We start from the raw sequence: 13,737 nt of genomic DNA, 5'->3' as shown, positions 1-13,737 counted from the left end.
CCCGCAACCGCAAACGGTAGCTGGAGCCAGCTTTTGAATTTATGAGATTCGGAGCGGTTTGAAGCGGTTTAGAGCGATTTGAGTGATTGTTGCAAACTGCCGACAACCGCTACCAACCGCAAAAGCAGCGTTTGCGGGTGGTAGCGGAAAAACCAGTCGCACAATTAATAGAATTTATGGTACATTTGTATTTTAATATTTTTACATAATTTAAATGAATATCCATATTTGAACTGAACCCGTAATGATCCAAACTGAATCCGAACTAAAATTTATAAATATCCAAATAGGTTTTAATCTCTCATCTAAAGACCAATATCTGAATAGTCGGAATCGAACCTGAACTCTTATCCCTACATGTAGTATATAATATGAATATATGATCACAGATAAAAACATAAATATGATTACAAAAAAAAATACATATATGATATAAGGAAAGACACAAATACATATGGAACTTGATTTATTTAATATACTTACAAAAATTATCTATTCTATTAAATTCATATCATACAAAAATATGATTCTACAAACACACAACCATATAAATTATATTAGACAAAAAAATTTAAAAACAAAACATATACCCGCCCTCGAGTATATGGCTAAAGTGGTGAACAAAAAAAAAAAATATGGCTAAAGTAGTGAGTCATGGATCGGCAACGAAAAAAACGAATTTGATTAAATAATATGGGTGGGGGTAGATTAAGAGTAAATTAAAGAGATGGTCAAGAGGGTGTAATTGCAAAAAAAAAGAAAAAGCTCTTTTGATTGGCATGAAAGGTTGGTGGGTGCCTACTTTGCAGTTTGTTACTTAAATTGGGAGGGAGGGAGAGTCACTTTCTCGTTTCGATTCTTCTTTGACTGACTGGAAGAGTCGCGTAAATATCTGTTTAAAACGGAAACTCATCAGAGAGAGAGAGAGAGAGAGAGAGGGAGGAGGCACTTACTTGGATCAGTCGCTCAACTCTGGATTTCCCTGGAACTCCGTTACACCCATGATCCGGTTAGTCTCCTCCCTCTCTTCGCTTTTGCATTTCCTAAGTATCTGAGATTTTGATTTTCGCTCCACAGGTGGTTCCTCCTAGTCGCAAAGTTTTGATTCGAAATGGATTTTTCGCGTCCGAGTTTGGTTCGTGGTGGTATGAGTCACTGCTTGCCTTCTCGGTTCACCAGATTTTGGGATAATTATTATTCTAATCCACTGAGGAGGAATGTCTCTCTAAGTGCTACTTTGACTTTGAATACTCCTCCTTCAAGAGTTTTTAGTTCAAAGCCAACTCGACTAGTCTCCTTTGGATTTAGGTCACATTCTCTAGCTGATGCTCGCAATGTTGAAGCTAATGTTCACAGTGAAGGAAACGAATCTGACAGCTTGGAGGAACTCAGGGAGTTACTTCACAAGGCTACCGAAGAACTGGAAGTTGCCAGGCTCAATAGTACCATGTTCGACGATAAGGCTCAGAGGATTTCTGAAACTGCAATATCACTAAAGGATCAAGCCGCTAGTGTTTGGCTTCAGGTTAACAATACTCTTGATCTCATCCGAGATACTGTTGATGAGGAATCTCTTGCTAAAGAAGCTCTTCATAAGGCTACTATGGCCTTATCTCTCGCTCAGGCTAGGCTTCGTGTTGTAGAGGAATCTCTTGAAACTAATGGTTCTCCAGAGGCTGAGAAAACAGATCTTCTTAAAGACAAGGAGGAAGCCCTTTTAGCTGCCAAGGATGACATCAAAGAATGCCAACTCAACTTAGCAAATTCTGAAGCTCAACTGAGTGGTTTGCAGAGCAAAAAAGAAGAGCTGCAGAAGGAAGTCGACAAGTTGAATGACTTCGCTGAGACCATACAGATCAATGCCTTGAAAGCAGAAGAGGACGTTGCTAATATCATGAAATTGGCTGAACAAGCTGTCGCTTTTGAGCTTGAGGCTACTCAACGCGTTAATGATGCAGAGATTGCTTTGCATAGAGCTGAGAAGTCTCTCTCCATCTCGCCGACCCCAGAAGAAGCTCAAGGCCAACTCCCGGATGAAGAAACTCCCCTCCACGATGAGGTGCTACTCTCAAGTAATATCCAAAGTGGTAGCCATGAGGCTGAAAGAGATACACAAATACATGAAGATCTCTCAGCGCTACAGAACACAGCTGATCATTTGCCTGATAATGTTGGTCAGAAGGCTCAAAAGCTAACGCAGTCTTATGATTCAAACGGTCATGAGAATGGAAAGCCAAGTGTTGAGTCTTCCGAAGTGTTGGCATCAGATTCTGAAAAGTCAAAGATTCTGAAGAAGCAAGAAACACAGAAAGATCTCCCAAAAGAGGGTTCTTCTCTTAATGCATCCAAGGCATCGTTTAATAAATCCTCTCGTTTCTTTTCTGCATCTTTCTTCTCTTCCAATTCAGATGGGAAGACGACTGTGTTTGCGAGTCTGGTTGATTCTGTCAGACAGCAATGGCCCAAGCTAGTTCTTGGGGTTGCACTACTCGGAGCAGGGTCAGTTTCAAATTCTACTCTTTGTTTTCACATTTTCTGAAGGATCATTTTAATACATGAAACTCGATCTTTTTGTCAAGTATGAGCTTCTTAATTGTTCCAGACTGACATTATACTCCAACGGAGTAGGCGGGAACAATCAGCTGCTTCAACAGCCAGATGTTATCAGCACTAGTACAGAAGATGTCTCTTCCAACAAGAAACCATTGATCCGGCAAGTGCAGAAACTTCCCAAGAGAATTAAGAAATTGCTTGAAATGATCCCTCACCAGGAGGTATGAATAATCCTTCCTTGTTCTTTCTCGTAGACCCACGCAAATTGTATAGATTTCAGGCTGAAACTTCTGCAATGATTAGGTCAATGAGGAAGAGGCTTCGCTTCTTGATTTTTTGTTCTTACTGCTGGCAAGCGTCATATTCGTGCCTCTATTTCAGAAAATTCCTGGAGGTAAGTAGTAGGATTCTCTTTTGTATTTCTCCAATACATCCCTTTCCCTCAAACTCCTGCAATTTCCATGGGTCTCATCAGTCAAAAACATATTTAGTCTCGCAATCATGTTGCATAGAGACTAATGTGCTGTCTTGATGCCTTCATTGTGCAGGCAGTCCTGTTCTTGGGTATTTGGCAGCTGGAATTCTGATTGGTCCTTATGGTATTTCGATAATCCGTAATGTGCATGCAACCAAGGCCATTGCAGAATTTGGAGTCGTTTTCTTGCTTTTCAACATTGGCCTTGAGGTACTCACTGATATATGTGAATGCTGTGCTTTTGCTTTTGATCTGTGTTCCGTAGAAGAGCTCAAAATTTTGTTTTCTTTTGATTTGACAGCTATCTGTTGAAAGACTGAGTTCCATGAAGAAGTATGTTTTTGGATTAGGCTCCGCTCAGGTAATTTGATTATCTGAAGATCCCCATGTCTTATTCCACATAATTGATCCAAGTTCTATAATCTACATTTCTATTGTTGTATTCTAGGTTCTGGTGACAGCAGCAGTAGTTGGATTGATTGCCCATTATGTTACTGGTCAGGCTGGTCCAGCGGCAATAGTTATCGGAAACGGCCTGGCACTGTCCTCCACTGCTGTTGTCCTTCAGGTGACATTTTTGCTTGTATTCAGCATTCCAGATAGAGATATTAATGGAAAGAAACAAAAACAATGTACTTGGTTTTCAGGTTCTACAAGAACGGGGTGAGAGCACATCTAGACATGGACGAGCTACATTTTCCGTCTTGCTTTTCCAGGTCGGTTCAGAACAGAGTTCCTAAATCCTTCGATGCTGGGAGTTTCTGATCACTTTGTTATATTTTTCAACAGGATCTAGCTGTAGTTGTTTTACTGATTCTCATCCCGCTTATTTCACCTAATTCATCCAAAGGAGGGGTAAGTTCATCTCTAGGCTTCCTTTTTTCCTTCTGTACTGTTTACTTTTGTGTTCAATAACGCCATGTGTTGGCAGTAATCAAAGTAAGAGTTTTGACAGTTTAATTGCTGCTCCTCTTAAGAAGAAATGTATGGCTATCTGTTAAAAAGTCTCAGTGATAAAATGCTAAATTTTCAACTGTTCTTCTCAGATTGGGTTTCAAGCCATTGCTGAAGCGCTTGGACTTGCTGCAGTCAAAGCTGCAGTTGCTATTACTGCCATAATTGCTGGTGGCCGTCTTGTAAGTCTTAGATACTTTAACGTTTGAAATTTGCTACGAAAGGAAGAGGCTTTGGGTATTCATATGTTCCATTGGAGTTATAATCTAATAAGGCATTGATGACACTCTTGTGGCACACAGTTTCTTCGACCAATCTACAAGCAAGTTGCAGAAAATCGAAACGCAGAGATATTCTCTGCTAATACACTGCTTGTTATTCTTGGGACTAGTTTACTGACAGCTAGGGTAATGACCTTCATCTTGTTGGTATTTGGCCATTTCACCATTTGCAATTATGCCATTCTTTCTTTCCTTCTAAATTTGTTCGTTTCTATAAATCAGGCTGGACTTTCCATGGCATTAGGAGCGTTTTTGGCGGGTTTACTCCTTGCGGAGACAGAATTTTCCTTGCAAGTGGAATCAGATATTGCTCCATATCGTGGTCTCCTGCTGGGGCTCTTCTTCATGACGGTAATTTATTAGTTTATCCCTTTATTTATATCATTTATGAGAAAGAATCAGGAAATTGTTGATGGTGAAAGGAATTATTTTCTTCTGCTTCTGTGAGATTCTGATGTTTGTTTCAACTGTAAACATATGTAATCACAGGCATAAGACTAACAAAATAGTGTTACTCATTTCAGGTTGGCATGTCTATAGATCCGAAACTTCTTCTTTCTAATTTCCCTGTCGTATTGGGGACTTTGGGGGTCCTGATAGTGGGAAAGACTATATTAGTCGTGATCATGGGCAAATTATTCGGAATTTCAATCATATCTGCAATTAGAGCCGGACTTCTTCTTGCCCCAGGCGGAGAGTTTGCATTTGTTGCTTTTGGAGAAGCTGTCAATCAGGTTTGTTATCAATATCATGTCTTTTTATATATATAATAATAAGCAATGTTTCTCGAAAACATGAAAGCCTAACATGTGGTTCTTACAGGGTATAATGTCTCCTCAGTTGTCTTCGTTACTGTTTCTTGTGGTGGGAATATCAATGGCTATCACACCTTGGTTAGCTGCTGGTGGCCAGTTAATTGCATCCCGGTTTGAGTTGCATGATGTTCGAAGTTTATTGCCGGTTGAAAGTGAGGTAGGAGTCTAGATGTTACCTCTTTCTTGACGTATTTTGAGTATTAACTCTGTTTCAATGCTCGCACATTCTTTGATTCAGGAAATCATTACAACGCTATCTCATGTCTAATCCCTCTTTCTTGAGTCTTGACTGATTTTATTTTGCAGACGGATGATTTGCAAGACCACATAATTATTTGCGGATTTGGACGAGTTGGTCAGGTTGATGCTCTTTAGACGAAAACATCTGTGTAATGGGTCTGCGTCACATGGTATATTGGAGTTTCTAACTTCTTGGACACTTTCTATTTGTTACTTGCAGATAATTGCTCAGCTTCTTTCAGAAAGACTTATCCCATTCGTTGCCCTAGATGTTAGCAGGTAATGTAACATGGCTCATTCATTTCCTGCATCATTTTGTGGGTTGAGGATATCATTTTTTTCTCCTGTCAAACCGAAAATGTGGGCACTATCAGTAACTTCCACACACACTGAGATCACGTTTTAACTTCTTTGATATACAATTCCGTATCTCTTACGCCCATTCCTCGGTTGCCTGAATGTGTCATATATTATTTGCAGTGATAGAGTGACTATCGCCCGTTCCATGGATCTTCCTGTTTATTTTGGAGATGCTGGTAGTAGAGAGGTACGAAAAGAAAAAGAAGTTGCATCATGAAAAAGTTACAAACTATACCAGTATTTGAACGTTACTTTACTTGTGTAAACAAACAGGTTCTCCACAAAATTGGAGCTGAGAGAGCATGTGCTGCTGTGGTTGCTTTAGACGCACCAGGAACAAATTACAGATGTGTGTGGGCTCTGAGCAAGTACTACCCCAACGTGAAGACATTTGTTCGTGCACACGACGTTGTTCATGGTCTTAATCTTGAAAAAGCTGGTGCTACTGCAGTAATGTTCACAAACCCCTCCACTTTCGGACTAGATAAAGACATATGCTTTCTTGGTCATATATTAAATATCTCGATCACAAAAAAAACTATGTAGGTTGTACCAGAGACTCTGGAGCCAAGTCTACAGTTGGCAGCTGCTGTTCTTGCTCAGGTAAAACATAGCTAATTCTATACACAGAGAATATATGATCATTTTGTGGGTCAAAACCTTGACAGGCCAAACTACCGACATCAGAAATAGTAAACACGATCAACGAGTTCAGAACCCGTCACCTGTCTGAACTAACGGAGGTGCGTTGATCAAATTCATACTTTTTTCTTTCTTTTTTAATATTCCGTATGTGGTTTGGTCTTTGAAGGATATATAATGTATATAACGGTAATGGCAGCTAAGTGAAGCAAGCGGAAGCTCTCTGGGGTACGGCTTTTCGAGGACGACGAGTAAGCCAAAAGCTCAAGAGTCGGATGCATCTGAGGAGAACCAGATCATGGAAGGAGGTGGTACACTCGCAATCTGAGGGGCCGTTTCTTCATTCTAGCAGGAACAAGGAGCTTAGGCATTCTTGTGGTGGCCATTTCTTTTGCCTGGTAGTTTCTTACTTTGATGGAAAAAGTTGAAACAGTCTCCTTTGAACAGATTAGTTTATGTAATTAAAGAGTAAATATTTACTCCATCCATCTCATTTGGGAGTTTTAAGTCTCTGTTCTCAGAAGAACAAAACCATATTCTTGCAGGGGGAAAAGCAAGGAATGTTTTTCCATGTGTTGTAATACGTGCCGAGACTTTCTTTTGACACTTCAACACAGCAATATGGTTCCCACCAAATAAGAAACTCAACTCCTATCAGTTTTTTTTGGCAATAACAATCTCTTCTGCTTTGATACTTTGGAAACATTGGTGTCTATCATTAATTTATTAAAATATAGTAAAAGCTAGCGGTGTGTGTCTTTCATGCATGTGGCACTTATTTATTCTTATCCATACAAACGAAATATAAATAAATACAGAAATGGCCTCCTCATTGATTGTTAGTTAAGCTGTATATTTCAAGCCGAAGAAGAAGACAGATAGCTGATCGGCTATTCTGATCAATTCGATGGCAGAGTCAAGGTTTGTGCTTCCTATCTCTCTAGCTTCTCGTCTTGAGATTTCAATATAAGTAACTTGATTTCTTTTCATATGATTTGTGTGCGCCAGAGTTGCAGTTGTAAGTGGTTCGAACAAAGGGATTGGGTTTGAGATCTGCAGGCAACTTGCTAAAAATGGGATGACTGTGATTCTAACAGCGAGAGATGAGAAGAAAGGTCTCGAAGCTGTCGAAAAGCTCAAGAGAGAGAATGGTTTTTCTGATCAAGCCATCCTCTTTCACCTACTTGATGTCTCCAATCCAGACAGCATCGCTTCTCTTGCTTCCTTTGTTAAGACCCGCTTCGGGAAGCTCGATGTTCTGGTACTTTTTTATAATATTTTTGTCAATCAAATCTCTTTTTGTCTGCGATTTATCAGTTTCACTTGCAGATCTAAGTCAGTTGCAACTCCCTTTCCACAGATCACACTTGTTATTATTTAGGCAGGATCTCATATGTATGCTTAGTGCTAAATCTTAAGTGAACTCTTTTCTTTTCTAATTTCTTTGTTTGGTGATATATATCTACAGGTCAATAATGCCGGAGTTGGAGGTGCAAATGTTAATGTCGATGTTCTCAAATCTCAGATAGCGGAGGTACTGTTTTTCCCCAATAAACTTACTTTCATCTCATTCAAGAAAATTGTAGTAAGGAAGCTTGAGAGAGGTAGCCTACTCTTAGATATATATATATATATATATATATATATATATATATATATATATATATATATATATATATATATGAGATGACTTTTAAGTACAGGCTGGTGCACCTACCGATATTTCAAAGATAATGAGCGATACATATGAGATAGTGGAGGAGGCAATCAGGACGAACTACTACGGGGTAAAGCGAATGTGCGAGGCCATGATTCCTCTCCTTGAAGCTTCTGATTCCCCAAGAATCGTCAGCATTGCTTCCACCATGGGAATGTTACAGGTAAAGAGTAGTAAGGATCATGTTATCATCTGCTTGGCTAGGCCTCTCGGTTTTTTTTTTTTATTATAAAAAAAGTGTTATTATATTGACTACAGAATGTGTCAAATGAATGGGCAAAAGGAGTGCTGGGTGATGGTGAGAATCTAACTTTAGAGAAAATAGATGAAGTGATGAACGAGTACCTCAAGGATTACAGAGAAGGCTCATTACAAGACAAAGGTTGGCCAACAGTAATGTCTGGATACATACTATCGAAAGCTGGAGTGATCGCACTGACACGAGTTTTGGCAAAGCAGAACAAATCAATCATCATCAACTGCGTCTGTCCTGGTTTCGTAAACACAGAGATCAACTTCAACACTGGGATTTTGACAGTTGAAGAAGGCGCTGCGAGTCCTGTGAAGCTGGCTTTGGTCCCTAATGGGCACCCATCTGGTCTTTTCTTTGACCGCACCAATGTCTCCAACTTTTGAACAGTACAAATGTTGTGTGATTCGGTAAAATGGTAACCAAAAACCAAATAAGGCAATAAGATTGTAATTTTTCGTTGCGGGCTTGTAGTGAATATTTATATGTTAGTTAATAAATAGCCCAATATATTTATCAGCTTAAGAGAGTTAAAGCCCAACGGGCTTTTTAATAGTGTTCCAAGTCATACTTAAACGGTTATATAAACGTTACATCACTTCGTTTGTGTTTTACCGGCGGTGAAAGAAGCTTCTGAGCTTTCCTCTCTCAAGCTTCTCGAGAAGTTTATCAGCGCCCATCACTTCCATTTCCGAGAGCTTCTTCAGATACCCGATGGCTCCGTACGAGACCATCACTTTCTTACTCTTCTCGCTCCCCGCCAATCCCAATAGCCCCGCCACGGCGTACTTTTTGGCTGTGTTTCCAGGGTTCGAATCCAGCAGCATCACCAGATTCGTCACGCTCTTCCCGTCTTTCCTCAACTCCCTTCTTACTCTCCCCTCCGTCACCAATCCGGCAATCGCTTGAGCCGCCGCTTCTCTACACCCGTTTGATTTCGATTCCAGAAGCTTCACCATCGCCGGAACGCACCCTGACTCTCCCACTAGCCTCTTCGCCTCCGGTGAGCTACCGAATCGACAGATCGCAGACGCCGCTGCTTGTTGCGCGCCTAACGATCCTGACATTAGCACGTGCGCTAATCGTGGGAGCAAGTTGAGAGCCACCCACGTCTCCGTGTTTACCGACGGGATTAGATTTCTCAGCGCCGTAACCGCCGGTTCTTGCGGCAGAGGGCCGTCGATGTAAGCCAAGAGGCTCGGGACTCCGCCTTCCGAAACAATTTCTTCGCGTAGAGATTCGCTCGCTGCAGAGAGATTCTGCAAACACTGAGCCATGTGCTCTCTGCATCCCAACAGTATCCCATTGTTTAGAAGATGTATCGACACTCTCACCATCCCTTCTTCCCCCAGCAACTGCCTCAGCTCCGCCACTCCCGATACGTTCTTCAGCGCAGCTGCTGAAGCCGCTTGCGACACCGAGTCCCCCGTTTTGCAGAGCTCGATCAGCGGCGTGATTCCTCCTTGCCCTGCGATTTCCCGCGCGTTTTCCTCTGTTATCGACAGTCTCTGGATCGCGATCGCAGCTTTCTCCTTGGCTTCGAGGCTTCCTGATTCGAGTAGCCTCACCAGAGGAGGCAGCACGCCTTCGGAGACGAGCCACTCGTCGCAGTGTCCTGATTCCGCTAGTACGCTGATCAGAGTCACCGCCTTTTCTCTGATTCTTGTGCAACCTGTTAACAGCTGAACCAAAGCTGCCACGTTGCCTCTTCCCATCAAAGGCATCACCATCTTCTCGTCTTCTTCCATCACGCGAATCAGGTTTTCCAGTGCGTTGTGTTTTGATTCCAAGTGACCTATCTGAAGCCTCGCCAAGAGTTCCTTTAGACTTGATATTTTGGGCGTTTCCGATGAGCTTGAGATGTATAGAGGCAACGTAGCTTCGCCTAGAACTCCCGTCTTGATCAAAACCATGCAGTCTCTTAGATTCAAATCCAGTTTTCCTGACAAAGCGTCGAGATCGCTCTGCATACGCAGCTTCCCTTCATACTTGTCGGTTGAACACAACTCGGCGAGCTCCTTGGCTTCGTTGAGTGTCTTAGCCACGGATTGCAACTGCTCCTTGCAGAGCTTGTTCTTGGAGAAACAAGGGTGGCTTGAGAGGTCGGATAAGCAGCCTGGGATCTGTTGGATCTTGGAGATGATGGTCTTCCATCTTCCTGTGAAATTGGGAACCGTTTTGGCTTTGTGGAGGACGGACGGTATGAGAGAATGGACGTGGGATAGCCATTCTTCTGCTGATTCTCTGTATAAGACTATCTGATTAGCCTGTTGCTGCTCTTCAAACTTTCCCATGCTTCCTAATTCTGCCATCGTTCCCATTTGAATACAAATCAAAGCTTTGTTGTCCCTTTGGGTTTTAATTTGACCTGAGTGAAGAGAGAAAACAAATACTTCACTGAGCCATGAAGCTCTTTGTATATCATCAACAAAAACAGAAGAGTCCATGATGAGAGATGAATAGAACTTTACCTCATCTGAAACTCTCAAGTGACAGTTTGCCTGCAAATAGAGATTAAGAAAGAAAGAAAACTTTATGGACTAGAAGACAAACACACAAACTAAAAAAGATTGAGTTGAGTTGAGATGAGATGAAAACAACATCTAACAGAATCAAAAAGGAATGAAGTTTCCTCACGACATATCAAATCTGAGTGGTTTCTAGATGCAGGACTATCATTAAATGCTTCTCCCTCTCCCCTAATATAGTAGTAAAAGTATATATAACATATGAGAATAAACACAAGCAAACTCATTGACAGCCACGGAATGAATATATATTCAAACACTCCTAAGAAAGAAACAATCATTGTCAATGCCAAAACTTTCCAATACTCGCAAAGGTTAGTGTTGTGATTGGAGCCAATTCCTTAAAGAAAAAAGGGGGAAGGTGCAAGTTGTATTGTTTTTGTTAATGAATTTGGTGATGGACAGTTACAGCAGACTTTTCTTTGAAGACAAGTCAACGCCCAAAGTCTTAATTCATTAGACAACCACTTTGTAGCGTATAGTAAAGCATTAATCACTGTAAGCAAGTAAAGATGCCGAGTGGGTTTTGAGGTGTGTTTTACCTTGTTGGGTTTTTAGCAGTTGACTTTGAGAAATGATGCATCCATTGAGAAACACAACTTGGAACTCTGAAATACACAGAGGAGATTCTGTAAGTGTATGCACGTACAACAAGGTAAGCTAAGATTTTCTTGAATTATTATTGATCTCCCAAGTTAAATATCAAAAGGAAAGGGGGAGGGAAATAAAAAGAGAAACAAAGAATCTAATGAGTTTAGAAACTGATGAAGACCAGAAATGAGATAAACTACTTACTTTCTGAATTACAGAATTGTCTTGTATCGGTGAGTAAAAGCAATAACTTTGGTAAAAGAAAAGCAAAACTGAGTTTGAGATCACTACTTTTTTTTATTAGTCATCACTTTAGCTCTCTCGCTCTCTCTCTCTCTCTCTCTTTTTTATATTGTGACTATTATAAACATCAACCACAAAGAAGAAGCCGACCTTTAAGAAGATTCAGAATCGCAATATAATTATCATTCAATCTTTTTTTTTGTTACCCAAAAAACAAAAGGATTTTAACTTTAGAGGTGTTCTTTTAAACCCAGAAAGAAAGAGCTCGATGAATGAGAGAAGTAGATTCAAAATTGTGGATTTGGAACTTTGGAATCAGAATGAATGAATTAATTTTAATAAACCACTTCTTGAAAGAAAGATAATCAAAGCAATTATGGGAGACAAAAGTTGAGATTTAGAACATTGTTTTCGTGAATAATAGTAATACATACTTACTTGCCCAGCAGACACGACAAGGACGCCAAAAAATGTTTTGTTAATGTGATGAAGAAGAACCTAATAAAGCTGGGAGAGCTGTTGAGAGATCTTGCAGAAACAAATACAAACTGCTCACTTCTCTTCCTCAAAAAAAAAAAGACTATTAAATTAAAACACAAACACCTCCTCCTCCTGTCTTTTTTTGCTCATATATTTAAATATTTGAATATTTTCAAATCACAAACACCATCTAGAGAGAGAGAGAGAGAGAGAATATTTATTAGAGGTCCAAAGTAGGACAGAGTACAAAACTAAGAGCGTCCGCAACGGGGGTTCATCCCGAATCCTTAACGCTAAAGCATATGTAAGTTTTAATATAATAATAATATTTAGGCTAATAAACGTAAGGATTGGTCCGTAATTAGGAGGTTTAAGGACTTGATCCTTGTGGTACGTGGCCGAATTTGAGTGGATCGTTCGTTAAAGCTGGAAATTTATTAGTTCTTTAGAATCAGTCTTCTTCTTCCCCTCAGCGATCGTCGGAGAGATATTTTCCCGTCGAAGAAAATGAGGATTGACGATAACGAAGGCGTCTCAGCTTCCAGCAAGCACCTGGTCTTCGCTTACTACGTCACTGGACACGGCTTCGGTCACGCCACCCGCATCGTCGAGGTTTTCCTTCTCACTCTCTCTCTCTCTGCATCATTCTTATCTGTGACTACTGCGTTAGTTCGATCGTGGCTAATTTGTGGCAATTCAGGTTGTCCGTCACTTGATCGCGGCCGGGCACGACGTTCATGTCGTCATCGGCGCGCCTGATTTTGTCTTCACGTCCGAGATTCAGTCTCCTAGGCTAAAGATTCGAAAGGTTTCTATCGATCATTTACTTGCTTACTCTTTCAATTGTTTACTGGAAACATAAGGATATATTGATTAATTGGCGATTGTTAGGTTCTTTTGGACTGTGGAGCTGTGCAAGCTGATGCTCTGACTGTAGATCGTCTTGCCTCCTTAGAAAAGGTTTTAACTCATGTGATCACTTGTAAATGATTATTGGTCTTATCTTGATTGCAATTTCCAGTTTATGAGCTTTACACTTTTTTGTGATGCTGCGTCTTCCACAGTATGTGGAAACAGCTGTGATTCCTCGAGCTGAAATCTTGGAAACAGAAGTGGAGTGGCTTCATTCTATCAAAGCTGATTTCGTGGTAATTAACCTTTTCTTTTCATACAATTTCTCAGCCCATCGTTAACTTATCTTGGACTTTTGCTTTGTAAAATTCACCTGGAGAATTTTTCACTTTTGTTAAACACAGGTGTCTGATGTTGTCCCCGTAGCGTGCCGTGCAGCGGCTGATGCTGGCATACGTTCTGTCTGTGTCACCAACTTCAGGTGACGTTTTTTAATATCCTACTTTCAGTTTTGGTGTGTCTTGTTTGGCCTCCTGAGGTCTTGAGCGTGTTGTAGTCCACGTTCACAACCTAGCTTTTGTTATCAAATGTTCAACTCCCCTGTTTTAAAAGAAAATGTTTATAGTGAAAATATAGTCACAAATTGATTTTCTCCGGTGATCGAATTGAATAGCGCAAATTGGTTTCATGCTCAGCTTGATCCTTGAAGTTAGACTTTCCATTGATTCATGATTGACCAAAAATTTGATGCTGAAT

At 40.6% G+C, this 13,737-nt stretch overlaps 4 protein-coding genes across 10 annotated transcripts; 3 read left to right on the top strand and 1 right to left on the bottom strand.

Moving 5' to 3' along the window:
• The first annotated feature begins 1,111 nt into the window (after nucleotides 1-1,111).
• On the top strand, nucleotides 1,112-6,952 carry LOC103844680 (K(+) efflux antiporter 1, chloroplastic). The gene is made up of 20 exons (XM_033282263.1): nucleotides 1,112-2,499; nucleotides 2,603-2,774; nucleotides 2,857-2,947; nucleotides 3,102-3,238; nucleotides 3,330-3,389; nucleotides 3,477-3,596; nucleotides 3,676-3,744; nucleotides 3,818-3,883; nucleotides 4,075-4,164; nucleotides 4,285-4,389; nucleotides 4,486-4,614; nucleotides 4,788-4,997; nucleotides 5,086-5,235; nucleotides 5,385-5,438; nucleotides 5,539-5,597; nucleotides 5,799-5,865; nucleotides 5,952-6,128; nucleotides 6,225-6,281; nucleotides 6,347-6,421; nucleotides 6,520-6,952. Exons 1-20 carry the CDS (start codon nucleotides 1,112-1,114, stop codon nucleotides 6,646-6,648), a joined length of 3,405 nt encoding a protein of 1,134 aa, XP_033138154.1. The 3' UTR covers nucleotides 6,649-6,952.
• A 54-nt stretch (nucleotides 6,953-7,006) lies between these two features.
• On the top strand, nucleotides 7,007-8,851 carry LOC103844683 ((+)-neomenthol dehydrogenase). Of its 2 annotated transcripts, XM_009121492.3 has the most exons (5): nucleotides 7,007-7,241; nucleotides 7,329-7,581; nucleotides 7,789-7,854; nucleotides 8,024-8,200; nucleotides 8,296-8,842. In XM_009121492.3, exons 1-5 carry the CDS (start codon nucleotides 7,228-7,230, stop codon nucleotides 8,671-8,673), a joined length of 888 nt encoding a protein of 295 aa, XP_009119740.1. In that variant the 5' UTR covers nucleotides 7,007-7,227; the 3' UTR covers nucleotides 8,674-8,842. The 2 variants fall into 2 exon arrangements, with proteins under 2 accessions (XP_009119740.1, XP_009119742.1); XM_009121494.2 differs by lacking the exon at nucleotides 7,007-7,241 and having other exon boundaries at nucleotides 7,424-7,582; nucleotides 7,786-7,854; nucleotides 8,296-8,851.
• LOC103844682 (protein CELLULOSE SYNTHASE INTERACTIVE 3) lies at nucleotides 8,787-12,317 on the bottom strand. 6 transcript variants are annotated; one of them, XM_009121490.3, is made up of 4 exons: nucleotides 12,088-12,317; nucleotides 11,358-11,423; nucleotides 10,759-10,788; nucleotides 8,787-10,655 (listed from the first exon to the last, which is right to left on the bottom strand). In XM_009121490.3, the coding sequence occupies exon 4, from the start codon at nucleotides 10,606-10,608 to the stop codon at nucleotides 8,899-8,901; it is 1,710 nt and encodes a 569-aa protein (XP_009119738.1). In that variant the 5' UTR covers nucleotides 10,609-10,655; nucleotides 10,759-10,788; nucleotides 11,358-11,423; nucleotides 12,088-12,317; the 3' UTR covers nucleotides 8,787-8,898. The 6 variants fall into 6 exon arrangements, with proteins under 6 accessions (XP_009119738.1, XP_009119739.1, XP_009119737.1 ...); XM_009121491.3 differs by having other exon boundaries at nucleotides 12,084-12,316; XM_009121489.3 differs by lacking the exon at nucleotides 12,088-12,317 and adding an exon at nucleotides 11,611-11,853.
• Nucleotides 12,318-12,607: 290 nt separating this feature from the next.
• Nucleotides 12,608-13,675, top strand: LOC103844684 (L-arabinokinase-like). Its single transcript, XM_033282127.1, has 5 exons — nucleotides 12,608-12,741; nucleotides 12,830-12,937; nucleotides 13,021-13,089; nucleotides 13,194-13,277; nucleotides 13,386-13,675. The coding sequence occupies exons 1-5, from the start codon at nucleotides 12,637-12,639 to the stop codon at nucleotides 13,464-13,466; spliced, it is 447 nt and encodes a 148-aa protein (XP_033138018.1). The 5' UTR covers nucleotides 12,608-12,636; the 3' UTR covers nucleotides 13,467-13,675.
• Nucleotides 13,676-13,737: the final 62 nt, after the last annotated feature.

This window comes from Brassica rapa, chromosome A10, assembly GCF_000309985.2.
Source record: "Brassica rapa cultivar Chiifu-401-42 chromosome A10, CAAS_Brap_v3.01, whole genome shotgun sequence".
Classification (NCBI taxonomy): domain Eukaryota; kingdom Viridiplantae; phylum Streptophyta; class Magnoliopsida; order Brassicales; family Brassicaceae; genus Brassica; species Brassica rapa.
This window is presented reverse-complemented; position numbering and strand designations above follow the sequence as displayed.